General features: G+C 37.2%; 1 protein-coding gene across 4 annotated transcripts; it reads right to left on the reverse strand.

The window, feature by feature from the left end:
• Positions 1 to 749: 749 nt before the first annotated feature.
• LOC142619064 (TMV resistance protein N-like) lies at positions 750 to 8747 on the reverse strand. Of its 4 annotated transcripts, XM_075792146.1 has the most exons (9): positions 8211 to 8747; positions 6701 to 7799; positions 6279 to 6599; positions 5114 to 6193; positions 4196 to 5023; positions 3929 to 3998; positions 2909 to 2955; positions 2754 to 2814; positions 750 to 1140 (listed from the first exon to the last, which is right to left on the reverse strand). In XM_075792146.1, the coding sequence occupies exons 1-5, from the start codon at positions 8696 to 8698 to the stop codon at positions 4244 to 4246; spliced, it is 3768 nt and encodes a 1255-aa protein (XP_075648261.1). In that variant the 5' UTR covers positions 8699 to 8747; the 3' UTR covers positions 750 to 1140; positions 2754 to 2814; positions 2909 to 2955; positions 3929 to 3998; positions 4196 to 4243. The 4 variants fall into 4 exon arrangements, with proteins under 4 accessions (XP_075648261.1, XP_075648258.1, XP_075648260.1 ...); XM_075792143.1 differs by lacking the exon at positions 2754 to 2814; XM_075792145.1 differs by having other exon boundaries at positions 750 to 2814.
• Positions 8748 to 16148: the final 7401 nt, after the last annotated feature.

The raw sequence follows: 16148 nt of genomic DNA on the forward strand, positions 1-16148 counted from the left end.
AGTTTGAGAGAGAGAGAAATAACCTTATGTGTGTGGGAAAACTATGTATAGAATGAAATTGAGAATTGTAAATTTATAGTAAGAGGGGGAATAAGAAAAGCAAAAAATAAAAAAAGAAAAATGGATTGAGGAAAAGTTATATTAAGATAGATAGTAGTAGGGAGATGAAAAGATAAAAGGGAGGGAAAAAGTTGGTGAAAGTATAACATTAAGTTGGGAAATTAATAAGAGGAAAAAAAAAAAGAGTTATAAAAAAGAAGAAGAGAGATAACGTTGGAAATGAGTGGATGATGCGGCTGCTGATGTAGCTCAACAAGAACATAATGACAATAAATACTACGCTTTAACTTTTAGATATATATAAATAAGTTTATAAGCACAACTTTTTTTCATAAATCAAATATGACCTATTGTACAATTGGTGCAAAATAATAATAATGTAAGTAGTGAGTCCATATAAAAGTGACGTTACTATCACAATTTGCTATTTACAAAATATATTAAACCTTGTGGTCATTTCCTTCTTAATATAAAAAGTATATCATTGCTTCAAACCTTTTTTTTTTTGGTTCCTTAAGCAGTCAAGTCAACCGACCAGCCTTCATGGCTTGATTCCTGTTAGGTTGCGTTCAGCGTGAGCTTTCAACACTACAAAGTTTTGTGACATAATATCATCGCTGATTAGAATGAATCTCCCATTATCCTTACTAAAAAAGAAATCAAATAACAGATAATACCAATGCCAGGAAACTGTTCTAAAGAAGTTAAAGCCTTTTCTTACCAACTTTCTCCTTCATGCAATCAATGTGGTGAAGGTTTGGAAATATCTCTTCAAGGAAGATTATACAACACTTTCATGTGATTACATAATTAGCATGCATTATTATTATTATTGTTGTTGTTGTTGCTGTTATTTGGAGAAACAATTAGCATGCATTTGACAGCAAACAGAAGAAAAATACAAACTACATCACAGTACGTACATTTAGCATGGTCCATTCCAGCAGATTTGAAGTATACTAATTAGATTACAGAGGGAGAAGTATAAAGTTCATAACCAATGACAATGCTTTCCTCGCGTCCTATCAATTCAATCACCCTTGCCAGCAACACTGATAAATGCTTTGATTTCAGTCCTCCCTATTGCAAACCAGCAGAAAACATCAACACAAGTTATTGGACAAAAGTGGGTCTAGAAATGGACTTCATCTAATTACAAAGATTGAATTAGAAAAATGCATATTGACTCAGCCAGAACCACTTCATCTTCTTAAGTAAAGTGACATACATATGAAATCAACCAATGGTAAGTCCAAGACCATGCATGTAGGATACTATGCAGACTTTGGAAAATTTGATCAACAAGAAAGTTAAACTGAGAAGATACATCAATTTGGTTATAATAAATATTTGATAACTGTTAAAAGTATTATCCTTCAAAATTTTGGAAAAAAAAGTATACATATTTAAGAATATACATAATATATATAATCTTAAATATGCTAGGCCATCTGCGAAAACCCAACGGGTGGTCCTGATATGGTGGGGCTAATGAAAGAAGAATATTGGCAGTTTCAGTTTGTGGCATGTCACAAAGAAGGGCTGTAATGCTATGGTATGGAACGGGGTACACTAGTTTAACAACTAGTATTCTAAGTATTTCTGTTATAAAAAAAAGTTTAACAACTAGTATTCCAATGTTATATTTATGAGAAAGTTTAAAGACACAACTTTAATATCACAATTTTTGCTACAACTTTAAAGTGGTTGACTAAAGTAGTAGAGAAAAAGCGGTGAGTATGTGAAGGTGATTGTCCAAACTCATAATTGCCAATTTCCAAGTTGTGGTATAAGTTAGGGCAAATAATGTGTTAGTAGAAGAAAGGTATATTTATACCTGTAATCTTTTCCACAAGTGTATAAAATCAGTACTTTCCACTCAAATAAAAATAAAAATAATTATTTCATATAAATTTATTGATAGAAGACTAGGAAGCATAGTTTTAAAAATCGGACTGATTGGTGAAATCGAGAATTAGGCACCAATTTGGTCTGGTAAAAACCCCTAAAACTGGTATAAAAAGGAAGAGCTCAAAAGTCAAAAGTCAAAAGTCAAAGAGGCAGCAATGCAAGTAGAGGAAAGGTTATTCTACAACTTGTTAAACCATTTCTTTAAGCATGGGATTGTTAGAAATAGGATAATAATTGTTGTAATCCCTTTAGTTAGTTAGTTGAGATTATGATGAGTTAGTTAAGATATATAACTCATTTAACACCTAGATTAATTCTTTGACCACATGTAACTCATTTAATACATGGATTAATTCTTAGAGCACATGTTGAATTAATTAGCTAATTATCTTACGCCAAGTGGGCCAATAAGATTGGAGCTAATCTCCTATAAATACTAAGTGTAATTCAATGGTAGATGTTGAAGAATAAACCAATTAATTTCTTAGTGTATTTTCTCTCTTTTAATATTTTTCTTTTGAGGGTGACTACCTCAAATTAAGTCAATTCTCCTATATTCTCCTACAATTCCTATCAATCCCCACTAGGAATCGCGAGGTTCCTAACAAGGATCAACAGATGTTATTAGTCTTTCAGGATAAAATTCCTGATTACAACTTCTAGTTCTACGAGGTCTCACTTCACTATTACAATTTTGCTTATTTCTTTCCCTAATATCAATTATCAATTAACAAAGGAGACCCCAATTGTAAGATAAAGAAGCCATGTAGACACCCCACCACCTGTCTCCAAATAAACACTTAACATTCTCCAAAACTTTCTGGCATAGCTCCAACTGGTACCCTTAGAAAACATTTTACAAAACAACATAACCCACAATAAGCTCCTCCTATTTTCCTGGGAAAAAAATGCATTTTATATAAAGGAAAGAAATTACCAGCAAATCCAAACAAAACTGGCTTGCTTGAGCTGTGCGTATGTGTTCTGAAAAGAAAACCATATAAAGGCATAAACCCCAGCATTTCTCACTTGTCCAGTTTGTATGAAAAATATAGGATGAGAAAACAAAATTTATATGTTTCAAAGGGAACTCAGAAAGTTGAGAACTCAAGAATTAAGTCTGGCACCACTATTTCAGCCCGTATTAGTAAAGCATTACAATTTTCCAAATACAAATATTGGGGATTTGTCAAGTTTCCTTACAGCCAAACAGAGAAATAGTCACATACAAGAATAAATTTTGTGCTGAGTACATCAATAAAGATAATCTGACCAGCAGAAAATAAATAATAATTAAAGATATTCAATTAATAAAAGATAATCCATCAAAAACAAATATTTTAAGGACAGAAATAAAATATACTCAACTAGAGCTCAGTTGCCACAAACACCCAACAGGAATTCTAGACAAAAACTTCAATTTTAAAATCAAATTGTTTAAATGAAACAAAAAATAATGACCTTTAAGTTTCTTATATTAGGATCCAGAAAAACAAAAAGCCCTCCAATAAAAAGAGCCTAATTCAACTATTACAAACTCAATACAAAATCAAAAAACCAACGAGCAAAATTTCCACTGCTTTCTAATAATCCAAACTGAACTAAATCAACAAAATTCATCATAGCCTCAAAGATTAACAGAAATAAAACTGAACTGATGGTTAACTCAATTTTCAGATTTCAAAAGGTTGATGCAGTGAAGGGAAAAAAATGATCAAATGCTCTTTTTTTAATTAATTAATTTATTTATATAGGCCCTAAGAGAAGGCGGCCTCTACGGGAAAAAGGGCCCAATGTTTTTCTTTTTGTTTGATATTATGTGGCAAGCATCTATTGTATTCTTTTATGGAAAATTGTAGTAAGTACTACAAATGGAGCAACAAAAGTTCTAAGTTTACCCTCCAACATTATTGAACAAAAATGATGAGCACACAATTAATTGCACATTTCTTCTCACCTGCTAGCAATTTGACAATTTCTCCTCCCCAACAAAGTCCAATAACTTCATCTTATGCACTATCCAGCAACTGGACAAAACAAGGATCACAAATTACTGAACTCTAATGGCCCTTTGTCACAGATTATAAAAAAAAAAAGAAAAAAAGAAAAAAAGAAGAAGCAAGCATATGTCAATGAATTTAAAGAGAAAAAAGAAATAAAAAAAAGCTACAAATGAGTTTTGTAAGAGAGAGAGAGAGAGAGAGAGAGAGAGATGGTGACTTACAAAAATCAGAATTATTGGCCTTGCAGATTCATCAAAAAGCTACCACTTTCACGGGGATTCCTCTTGCTCACAATCAGAGTTACCTTGTTCAAGTGTGCTTAAATTCCCAAACCAATTTCCCAAACGGGGAACAAATCTTTCAATTAGATTAGGGAGTTGTATCCTCTTTGGATCAGGTATGTTTGTGTCATTAGATGTGCCTTGTCCGCTAGGTCCAGCCCCATTAGATTCATCACGGCTTCGCTTCACTTTGGTATCTTCTGCTGAATTATCTAAGTCATCCTCATAAGGAGTGATGCTGCAATTATTGCCCCTAGCCATTTGTTTGAGATCTTCAAGGTCTTGCTCATATACCAAACGAGCCCCGCATTTCGTAAACTCCATGCCTGGACTGGTAGATTCAAATCCAACCAGAATATGGCTAAATCCATTAGCATCAACTTGATTCAATTCTTCTATCCAATCCTCTCCGAAATATTGGAAGGGATAATATTCCAGCCAAAGGTGATTTGATTCAACATTACCAAACTCTTCGGTTAAAGAAATTCCCCGTGTGGTATATTGATATTCGTTGGCTATAACAGAACACCAAAGCTTATGCGTAAATTTAAAAAATCCCATATATTCAATTTCAAGTTTGTCAAGTGGATGATGCTGGCGAAATACATAAGCAACACACACAGCGATTCCTATCAATTTGTCACATAATAAATCTGAAGGTACTTGCAGTTTCAATGAAGGCCCCACATTTTGGTGGCTAAACCATTTTGGAATTTCACCTCCAGGCATCTCGAAACCATATGTCCACAGCTTTGGATTACAGTTTCGCTGAAATATACAAATCATGATGATTAGAACCTTACATGAGCATGAGAGAGAGAGAGAGAGAGAGAGAGAGAGAGAGAGAGAGAGAGATACCTGAGTGATATAACGCCATAGCATTGTTAACAACAAATCACCATAGCCTTGATTGCCAATCAATTTGACACAATTGGTAAGACGAATATCCGGCCGAAAATCATCTTCTGGTCTTAATGATAATGTTTCCAGTGAGATACACTCCATTGCATAAATATGCTTAATATTTAATGGAAGTTCTGGCAATGATCGAAGACCAGTGCAACCACACAAATAAAGTTCTTCTAGACTAGATAGTTGAGTGATACTTTTAGGAAGGCAAGCAAAATTATTTCCTATTAGACTTAATTTTAATAAAGATGACAAGTTGCTAAGAACATCAGGAATTGTTTGAAGATTGCAGTAACTAAGATCCAGTTTGGTCAAAGAGCACAAGCCTGATAAACTATGGACTAACATTCTCATGGGATTTGGACTTCTTCTTGGTATTAAAGGAAAACTAAGAACTTTATTTGAAGATTTAGGTGATAGCCATTCACATCCTTTAAAAGATACTGCTCTAAGATTTTTTAAGCGACCAATGGACGAAGGTAGCCTTGTTATAGCAGTTCCACCCAAACCTAGCTCCTCCAGGTCTTCAACATTTCCCAAGATCTCTGGCAATTCATCCAGTTTTGACCAGCCAGATAAAATGAGAGATTTTAGAGATGTCAACCTACAACAAGCACTAGGAAGAATTGAAAGGTTTTTGCAGTCTCTTAAATTCAATCTAACAAGGCTAGTTAAATGCTCCACAGATATTGGTAGATCTCTTATAGAAGTCTCATTCAAATAAAGTTTCAACAAACGTGACATAGTTCCCACAATCTCTAGAAACTTCTTCAATCTTGAACAACCACCAAGATCAAAAATTTCAAGGGCATCCAAGCCAATCTTGTTTGGAAGTTTTTTGAGACATTTGCAACCATTCAGGTCCAATTGAATAAGTTGTTTGAGATTTCCAAGAGATGCATGGATATACGACAGTCTTGTACATCCTCGAAGAATCAAATGCTTAAGATTTGGGGCTCCACTGAGGTCTGGGGTCTCAATTAAGTTTTGAGACTCACTTAGGTCAATGAGTTTTAACTCATCTAAAATCTGTTATAAAATAATATTTAATTAGATAAACTCAAGCCTTAATGAAAACGAAGAAAATACACATTTGCAAAAGTGAAAAACTTACCAAAATCCCTTTCCATAATTGTCTAATGCCACTGCAGACCATTCTCAATTCAACAAGTTTGTTTGGTTGAAAACTAGTTGTGATGTAATTTAAAGGATATCCATGCCAATTTATAACATGTAACTCATTAGAAAGATAGCTGAGACCATGCGGAAGTTGCACATTACATCTAATGAGGTCTTCTGGAGGTTGCACGTCTGAGAATGCTTTCCCAATTTTAAGAAATCTCAAATTTTTCATCTTTGAGAATGCTTCAGCATTCAATTGTTCCTCTTTATGAACAGGTATTATTAGGGCTATGCCTTCAACTGCCTCTGTTCCCTAATAACAAAAAATAATGAAATTAGAATAATTGGAAATTTCTTAGAAAAACTGTAAGAATATATGTATTTCTAAGTTCAGGTTTAGACTAGTCAACTTACAGTACTATTATTCAATACATGATGAACATCCTCATAGAGCCACAACCTACTACGCCCACCAGGCTCTTCAGGGGATTCACGAAGAACAATTTCTTGACCCATTTTTTGTAGCAAATCATGCATCCACAAATTTCTATCGTCATCAATAGTTATGAGAGATTTTTCCATAAGAACACCAATATTGTAGTCCGGATAGTAACCAAAACCTTTTAGTATATCTCTAATGCAATCATTGCTCTCTCCTTTGAAAAAACATGCAATATCTAAAAACAATTTTTGTTGCGTATCCGTTATTCCATTATAACTTATTTGAAGTATATCCAAAATGTTTTCATTAGGTTTTGCTTTTAGTTCTTGTAAGACATTTTCCCATTCATTAATCTTCTTATCAAACAAAGAAGAACCTAAAACTTTAAGAGCTAAAGGAAGGCCTTTGGCGTAATGCATAAATTTCTTAGACAAATCCATAAAGTTTTCTTCAGGACGAGGTTTCTTAAAAGCTCTCCAACTAAAAAGCTGCAAGGCATCATCTTTATTTAACCCCTTAATTGTATATATATCATTCACACCGCATCTTCTCAACAAATGGCTATCTCTACTAGTTACAATGATTCTACTCCCTAGACCAAACCAATCATGCCTCCCAGCTAATGCTTTTAGTTGTTCATCTCCATCCACATCATCGAGGACAATCAAAACCTTTTTACTATGTAGTATAGTCCCTATAACATTGATTCCCTCATAAAAATTCCATATATCTATCTCACTTTCCACGAGGATCGTAGATAGAAGCTGTTTTTGTAAAAAAACTAGACCTTGATTTTTCGTTTTTTCTTTAACATTTGCAATAAAGCTGCTAGCTTCAAAATTACCAGAAATTCTTTTATAAATTTCTTTTGCAAGAGTCGTTTTGCCCATTCCACCCATCCCGCAAATCCCAACAAAGCGAACATCACCTAGCCCTTCACCTAAATATAAGTCCAACACTTCCTTCATGCGGGAGTCTATTCCAACATGTTCCTCGCAAACACTCGGAAATTCACGATTCAACTCGCTAAATATATTTATGAGGATTTCATGGATAACTATTGAGTCATGCCTGTAAACAAGAGAGCAGAACAATTATTTTGTTGAGATAGAGTAAAGTCACATTTAGAGACAAAACACTCAACATATATAAGTACAATCTTAGCTACGTTCACTAGTAAAAGGAATCTTTTAAAAGTGTAAAATAAGACATCTTGGACATTCTAACTTGCTTATCATAACAATTCTTAAGGAAACTAAAACTATAAAAAGGAGGCAGGCTTTATAGATTCGACAAGTCATTTGTAGAAGGTGGATTAACCAATTTTGTGTCTGTGTTTGTCCATATTGGGTGATTTAGTAAGTGGCTACCATGTGGTTCTCCAACCAAAGTCCAATTTGAGCTTATAATTTCCTAATTTTGTAATATGGATGGAACAAAGAAATTAACGATGGATAGAATTATTCTAAAAGAAATTCTTACTTTTCCTTTAAATCCCATCCAGCGAGATCACCAATTTTTGTCAAAGCAGCTTTCCACGTTTGCACATTCCCTATGTTATCCTGGAGGTGCTCTTCATGTTTTGCAAAGGCATTTGCAAAAGTCCCCCTCTGATGACGCACGTCATTAGGATCTACATAGTGGAAAACTGGCAGAACTACCAACCCCATCTTCTCCATACACTCAACAATCTTTGCTAGTTCAATCAAGCACCACTTCGAAGAGGCATAGTCTTTTGAGAGAATAACGATAGCAACTCTTGATTCTTCTATTGCTTTCAAGAGTTCTGAAGTATTGATTGCTCCCTGCTTGAGTTTTTCATCAATCCTAAAAGTGGATATGCCTTTTTGTTTCAAACCAGAATATAGATCGTCTGTAAAATAAGTGCTCTCACCTTTGAAACTAAGAAACACATCGTGTGCCCACCTAGGGGTAGAAGAAGAAGATGGTAATGATGAAGTAAAAGCCATGAGAGAAATGGATGAGCTTGAACCGAGAGCGCTTTTAGTTTACAGACACAGAAAATTGTAGGTATGGCTGAAGAAAGCTTGTTGAAATAACACTGGGCAGTGGAGTGGACTGTAGCTAAGTGAGACAAATTAAGGTTCCGGCATTCACGAATCATGAGTCAACAATTCATTTTCTATGTGCAAGTGGTCCTCCTCATGCATCTTCCAGGTATCTTCCTGGCCCAACAACTACGTAAATTTAAAAGTAAATTGTTAAACTATATTATTTGATTTATAATGGGGGACAGGCATATAGAATTTCTGTGCATCGCATGTGGTGGGTTTGTGAGAGTGAGAAGATGCATGGTATTGGTGGGGTTCGTGTACGACACTTTCTCTTCTTTGGCTAAATGAACGACTCTTTATTAAAAGAGTGGATGTCTTTTTGTCCTGACTAGGTATAGGATACTTTAATTTACATAAAAAAAAAAAGAACTTTAATAAGTTTTGGTTTGGGTCATAAACGAGTCAACCCGAAAGCGACATGATAAGAAACGTGTTATAAGCGGGTCAACCTACATAATCTGCATAACCCGCAACAGACACGTTTGATACGCCAATTTATTTGTGTCAACTCAAAATGACCCACTTAACATAACCCGTTGAACTCGTATAACAAATAAATATTTATTTTATTTTAGATTTGTCAAATACCTTTTATATCCAACATATATTTTAAATTTAAAAAGAAAAGTGAGTAATTACAAAAACTTACAAGGGATATAATTGAAAATTGAAACTTTACAAATCCTAGACCTCTAAACCTTACAAACCCTAAATCTCTAAACCTTCTTATAAATATCTAATTTTTTTTTTAGCTGTACTACTCACTCTACTATATGATAGACTCATGCCCAATTCTCAAACTCAAAGTCTCAAACCGGTTATTGCTCTCTCTCTCTCTCTCTCTCTCTCTCTCTCTCTCTAATGTGTTTAGTGAGTTTTAAAATTAAAAAAAAACTGTTTTCTTGGTGTTTCAAAATTCTGCAGTAATTTTTTCAGCATAATGTTTTTGTTCTATAAACTTTGAACCCATGTGCTATTATTAATATATGAGATATATTAATTGTTGATTAAGGCCACAGTTGTAGCTTTTATCTTGTGCCGTGAGTTTCTTTTTTTTTGGTGCTTGTATTAGTGTTGGACACCGTCTGCATATCTTGCAAGTGGGTTTATTAAGATAGTTTATAAACTAGATTTGATGGGTATTGCTTTTAAAACTATTGAGGCATGATCATATTTTATAGCTACTAATACTTACATATATATATATATATATATATATATATATATATATATTTTGGCATATAACTTGCACAAATGAAATTGGATGAGCTTGTGGAAGATGTTATGAATTTGGACATTAACAAAGAATCTATGAATGATAATCGTAGTCATAGTCAGGATTAGTCTACTGTTTGCTCCAATTCTTTCAATATTGATACTTCGCATTTGACGAGTTCCAAGGACATTATATTTTTTTTGAACTATGTTATTTCATTTTTGTGAAACTATGTTATTTTGAATTTTGGGTTGAAATGTATGCACTTCTTTTAGAGTGTAAAGAACTTATTTCTAGATGAATATTATATTTTTGTTGAACTATATTATTTTGAATGTGGGTTGAAGACTTGAAGTGTATGCATTGCTTTTGAGATGTAAAAAAAATTATTTATAGATGGATATTGTATTTAATATTATGTAGGTTGAAATGAGTTGTGTTACATTCGTGTCAACCCAACACGACTCGTTTATTAAGCGTGTTAAATGGGCTGGGTTAGGTCAACCCGCCTTATTTACAAGTCGGGTTAAGATTGAAGGATCATGACACGATTATTAAATTAGTCGGGTTAAAGTTGAGCTATTTAGTTGAATACCCTACCTCGACACGACACGAACCCGACACGCTAACCCGAATTGACACCCCTAATTTTACTGAGAAACACATCATGTGCCCAACACCTAGGGTTAGAAGAAGAAGATGGTAATGATGAAGTAAAAGCCATGAGAGAAATGGTTGAGCTTGAACAGTGAGCGTGTTTATTTAACAGTCACAGAAAAAAATGGTATGAGGAACCCTTCCTCACGTGGAAGATGGGTCAAAAGTTGATTTTACCGTTTTTACTTGACCCATCAATTAATTTTTTATTAGAGTGGGCATCCCACTATAAATTGTTGCTCCGGTATTCATGAATCATGAGTCAACAATTCATTTTCTATGTGCAAATGGTCCTCCTCGTCTTCCAGGTATCTTCCTGGCCCAACAAGTACGTAAATTTAATAGTAAATTGTTAAACTATATTATTTGGTTTTTAATGGGGGACAGGCATATAGAATTTCTATGCATTGCATGTGGAGGGTTTGTGAGAGTGAGAAGATGCATGGTATTGGTGGGGTTCGTGTACGACTCTTTCTATTCTTCTTCTTCTTCTTCTTTTGGCTAAATGAACGACTCTTTATTGAAAGAGTGGATGTCTTTTTGTCCTAACTAGGTATAGGATGCTTTAATTTACATTAAAAAAAAAAGGATACTTTAATAAGTTAATATTATTAATGATCATTCACATTATTAAAATCATATAATATTTATTGTTTAAATCTAATTCAATAGCCAAAAATCTTGTAGTTCAATTAGTTGGCACTTGATAGTGTTTCAATAGTGATATTCTTGATTCAAATCCCCTTTCTCCAAACTATAAAATTATTGATGATGAGTTAAAATTCGCCAGTTGTCACGTGGTCCTCACTTTACTCGAAACAACACCTGCAAAACAACAGACAAGACGTGTGGTGCCGGCCAAAAACCCTCCGAAAGTCAAGTTAGAACTTCTTTTCTTTTTTACAACCCCAAAGTGCTAGAGCTGAAGTGAATTATGCGTACCGTGGTTTATGAGGGTTTTGGGGTAAATATAGTAGCATGGATCCGAAATAAGCACCTTGGTGAGGAAGTACTTTCCTTCTAGAGAGTAATTTATGGATTTTACGTATCACCTAGAGCCCTTTTTCTTATAGGAATCTTCTTAACTAAGGCCAAACGTGTAGCGCAAGAACTTTCCTTATATGCACGTACGTGGTGGACAAAACAGGTTATGGATGAAGATTGGGTTATCCCCTTCAACTTTTACTTCCTAAGGTCGTCAGCCTACGTATGTCTTCGGTAAGGTCGTCAGCCTACGTATGTTTCCGGTAAGGTCGTCAACCTAGGACCTTCAGCTTTGACTCCGTCAGATTTTCTTCCTTCAGCCCAACACCGTTAGATATGAGGCGGAGCCGCGGACGTCAAGAGGGAATGGTTTGGTGATCAGAGCTGACGGGCTTGATACTCCCGTCAACCACCTTAAGGTAGTAACTTATACAATTATCCTCATCAGCTGCCCCCTACTCTATGACCCCGTCAGCTGTAGCTGACGAGTTATGGAGTTGACGTTATTGGGAAACCACTCATGTGGTAATTCGCGCCATCTTCATTAAATGGTGGGACACATGGCTTGGAATGATTGGCTCCGTGCCTGGACGAGCGTGTCGCTTCATCTTCCGTGCCCCCTTTCGCCTATATATATATATATATATATATATATATATATATATATATATATATTTCATTTTCCCTCTTGTTTCCAACTTTTCACACCTTGATGATTTCGAGAGAAAGAGAACGTCATCGCTGAGTTTCTTACTCCATCAACCAGACTGCCATCAACTTCTTGAGACCGTCCTTCCACCCGTAAGTTCCCTTTACTCTACTTTTTTACTTTTCTAGTACTGCCCTTTAGTGAAGTCGTCTACCTAGGTTCTTAGAATAAAACCCGTCGTTTGTAGGTAGTCAGATGTTTAGGAAGACGAAGAGTGATCAATCGTCGATCCGCGACGGAGCGGGTTACGACGAGGTATACCAATCAGGCCATGAGCCCGAGGAGGGCCTATCCTAGTCGTTAGAAAGGGAAACGTCAACCCCTTCTTTTGACAAGGAAGTAGGGAGTTCTAGAGAAAGTGAGCTGAGCGAGGACGGTGGAGAGGAGAGGGTAGGTGACGGAGACCAAAGGATCAATGAAGAAAAAGGAAGTACCAGTGACGGGGGTGGGAGTGACGGTGACGAGGAAACCTTAAAGAGTACCTCGGGAGCTTCTGGTGATGATCATCCTTTCATCCTACCCCTAGAATGGTCTGTCAAAAAATTCCTTCCTACGATGTCGGAAAATATTTTCAAAAGTTTGCGGTCCCGTTACCAAATACCAGACGATATCCCAATTCGCCTTCCCGAGGAAGGTGAGAGATGTTATTCGGGACGAATCGCGGATGTCGGCATGTATGATGTCATGTTCGCTGCTGGATTAAGGCTACCACTGACGGCCTTACATCGTCAGCTGGCTAATTTTCTGGGGATATCCGTCAGCCAGATTGCCCCTAACGCCTGGCGAACCTTCATTGGTGCCGAGATCCTATGGGGTCGTCTGAGTGGTGGGAATCGTCAGTTAACTCTGGATGAGTTCTTTTGGTGCTACCGTCCTCAGCATATCTCCTCGTCAAAGGGGGTGTATCATTTCGCAGTAAGGGAAAAAGAGTTGAAATTGGTATTGGACATGCCCGATTCCAATAGGAAGTGGAAGGGCAGATATTTCTTTGTAGAGGAGACGAACTGGGTATGCCGTCAGGAGGAGTGGGAGTCAATGCCTCATGGCTTTTTTTACAATACCTGGGCATACGTTAGGAACTCAGGTTGGTCCTGTTGACTCTTTTACTTCGTCTACCTGTTTGGTCCTTTAACCCGTCTCCTTTTTGTTTCAGCTAACAATCGTCCACGCATTACCGCGGAACAAGAGGATTTTATTCGTCGAGTGACGGCTATCCCATTGGACGAGCGGAAGTGTCGGGACCTAATTACGCTTATTCTTGTCTGCATCCTGACGCTGCCTCTTTTTTAACCTTCTCTATCTTTTGCAGAAATGGAGTCAGCTAGGCAAAGAGTGCGGGCTGCCGCTGCTGCCAAGAAGAAGGAATAGGAGAAGGCTAGGGGTGAGTTGACACTACCGTCTGCCCCGAAGCCCGTTGGGAGGACAGGAGCCAAGAGGAAGCTTGACGGCAAGGATGACCGTCCCGGGAAGAGGGTTACTATGACTCCTGGGGAAAAATCTTCGAAAAGGCCATCACCTTCCAGGTCCGTCCATGGGGCAGGTAAAGGGTCGATGACCTCGTCAGGCCCCGTCACCCAAGGATCCGTACGCCACTTTTTAACCCACAAAGACTATGCTGTGGAGGTGACGGAGTCCATTTTAAAGGATGAAGAGATGGACCCCTGTGCTGAGCAGGCTACTGACGAGATAGGGGCGTCAGGCTTGTTTAATCTTACTAGGGTATGCCTCTCTCTTTACTTTGGTGCCCGACTAGTTTCAATATTCTGACGTTGTTATTTCTTCGGCCATGCAGGCTATGGTTCGGATGAAGGCTTTGTCAAAGAGGTGCTCTGCCAAGGAGGGGGTGATCGCCCGTCTGCACGAGCGTATCAAGTACTTGGCTGACGGCCAAGCGCAATACAAGGATGCGAACCGTGTCCTAGGTACGGAGCTGAAGGATTTAAAGGAGAAGCTGGCTGAGGAAAGTTGTCGACGGACACTGGAAGAAGAAGCCAAGCTAACGACAGAAAAGGAGCTGAAGTCTATCCTAGTCCAAGTGAAAACAGCCAGGAGCAACACTGTGACGGAGTTTAAGGACTCGTCATCCTTCATAGACGCTTGTGCCGCCTAATATGGTGACGAGTTTGAGGATTGCTTGAAACAAGTAAAATCCGTTTATACTGACTTGGATTTATCCAAGATTTCCATGGATGAGTCTATCTCGTTAACCCCTGCAGGCGACACCGTCAATGAAGAAGGGGACGATGCTAACCAAAGGGATGACAACGTCGTTCTTGCTCAACCAGCCGCGGACCAACCTGCCACTTTGACTCCAGCAAATCCTCATGGCAACGATCTAAGTGCCGTCAGCCCTTCTATTCCTTGCGCCCAGCCCTTTATCGCCGAAGATGACGGAAGGTCTCAAGATCCCCCGACGTCATGAACCTTAGCACTTTTTCCTTCTCCCTTTTTTTTTTAAAAAAAAAAGGTGTAGACGAATTTTAATGCTTGACGCCCGTTTCTCTGGGCTTTTGTAAAGACATTGTTTGTGTTAATCTTAATATGTTGTTTTATATTCGAAGCATGTTTCTCTCTTTTTATATTCTATGTTAAAACTACTTGCTCGTGATGATCCCGTCAGCCTGTGGATGACGGCGTTGTTTCATTGTTATTTATCAAAGTAATAACGGCGTCAGCCTCCTTTTAGCTCAGACCTCGAGCTGTTTTATCAATCCATCAGCCTCATGGGCGACGGCGTCGGATCAAAACTTAGCTGTATGCTTGTCAACTTTTAACGGCGTCAGCCTCTTTCTAGCTTAGACCTCGAGCTGTTTTTATCAATCCGTCAGCCTCATGGGCGACGGCGTTGGATCAAAACTTAGCTGTATGCCTCAGTTTTTAACGTCGTCACCTTTCTTAGCTGATTCGGTACGACTTATTTGTTTGCCGTATATCTGTCACTTTAACGGTACGACTTATTTGTTTGCCGTATATCTGTCACTTTTATGAGCAACGCCGTCAGCTTTCTTTTAGCCGTTTAATTATTTTGAGATGTTTGCCATATATCCGTCACTTTATATGTGACGGCGTCAGCTTTTTTTTTTTTGTAGGTGATGGGTTCAGCTTCTTCTCTTTGGTAGGTGACGGGTTCAGCTTTTTCTCTATTGATTATTCATCAACTTCATGGATTCTAGTTTAGAGTTTATTTATTTGTAGGTTTTATAATTAATGGACTTTTCCTCTTTTTGGACGTTACACTGATCCCGTCACTTTGTTGTCCCTGTCCACTTTGTGTACTTAGTGATAAGGTCGTCCACTTTGTGGACCTCGTGGTAGATTCGTCCATTTTGTGGATTCAAAAGATAGGGTCGTCCACTTTGTGGACTTTGCAATAAGGTTGTCCACTTTGTGGACTTAGTCATAAGGTCGTACACTTTGTAGACTTGGCCATAAGGTTGTCCATTTTGTGGACTTAGTAATAAGGTCGTCCACTTTGTGGACTTAGCCATAAGGTCGTCCACTTTGTGGACTTGGCCATAAGATCGTCCATTTTGTGGACTTAGCAATAAGGTCATCCACTTTGTGGACTTGCTGTCTCCTTGAAGACATAATAAGTTTACTAGTCGTTTCTGAATAGAACTCCTCTTATCATGATGAATGCATAAGTAGAACTTTGTTCGAAAAAGAATAAACTTTCAGCCCTTTGGGCTTAAAATATATTGTAGACAAGAATAAACTAGGACAAATAATTAAAAAAAACATAAACTGGTAATGAGGAGTAGTGTTCTGCTTGCAATCCT

Source organism: Castanea sativa, chromosome 12 (genome assembly GCF_040712315.1).
Source record: "Castanea sativa cultivar Marrone di Chiusa Pesio chromosome 12, ASM4071231v1".
NCBI classification, from domain to species: domain Eukaryota; kingdom Viridiplantae; phylum Streptophyta; class Magnoliopsida; order Fagales; family Fagaceae; genus Castanea; species Castanea sativa.

Coding starts and splice junctions, on each gene's coding strand:
- LOC142619064 (XM_075792142.1), bottom strand. CDS start 8,698: ATGGCTTTTACTTCATCATTACCATCTTCTTCTTCTACCCCTAGGTGG. Junction 7,800..8,210: donor GGATGGGATTTAAAGGAAAA/GTAAGAATTTCT, acceptor TCTTGTTTACAG/GCATGACTCAATAGTTATCC. Junction 6,194..6,278: donor AATTATGGAAAGGGATTTTG/GTAAGTTTTTCA, acceptor ATTTTATAACAG/ATTTTAGATGAGTTAAAACT.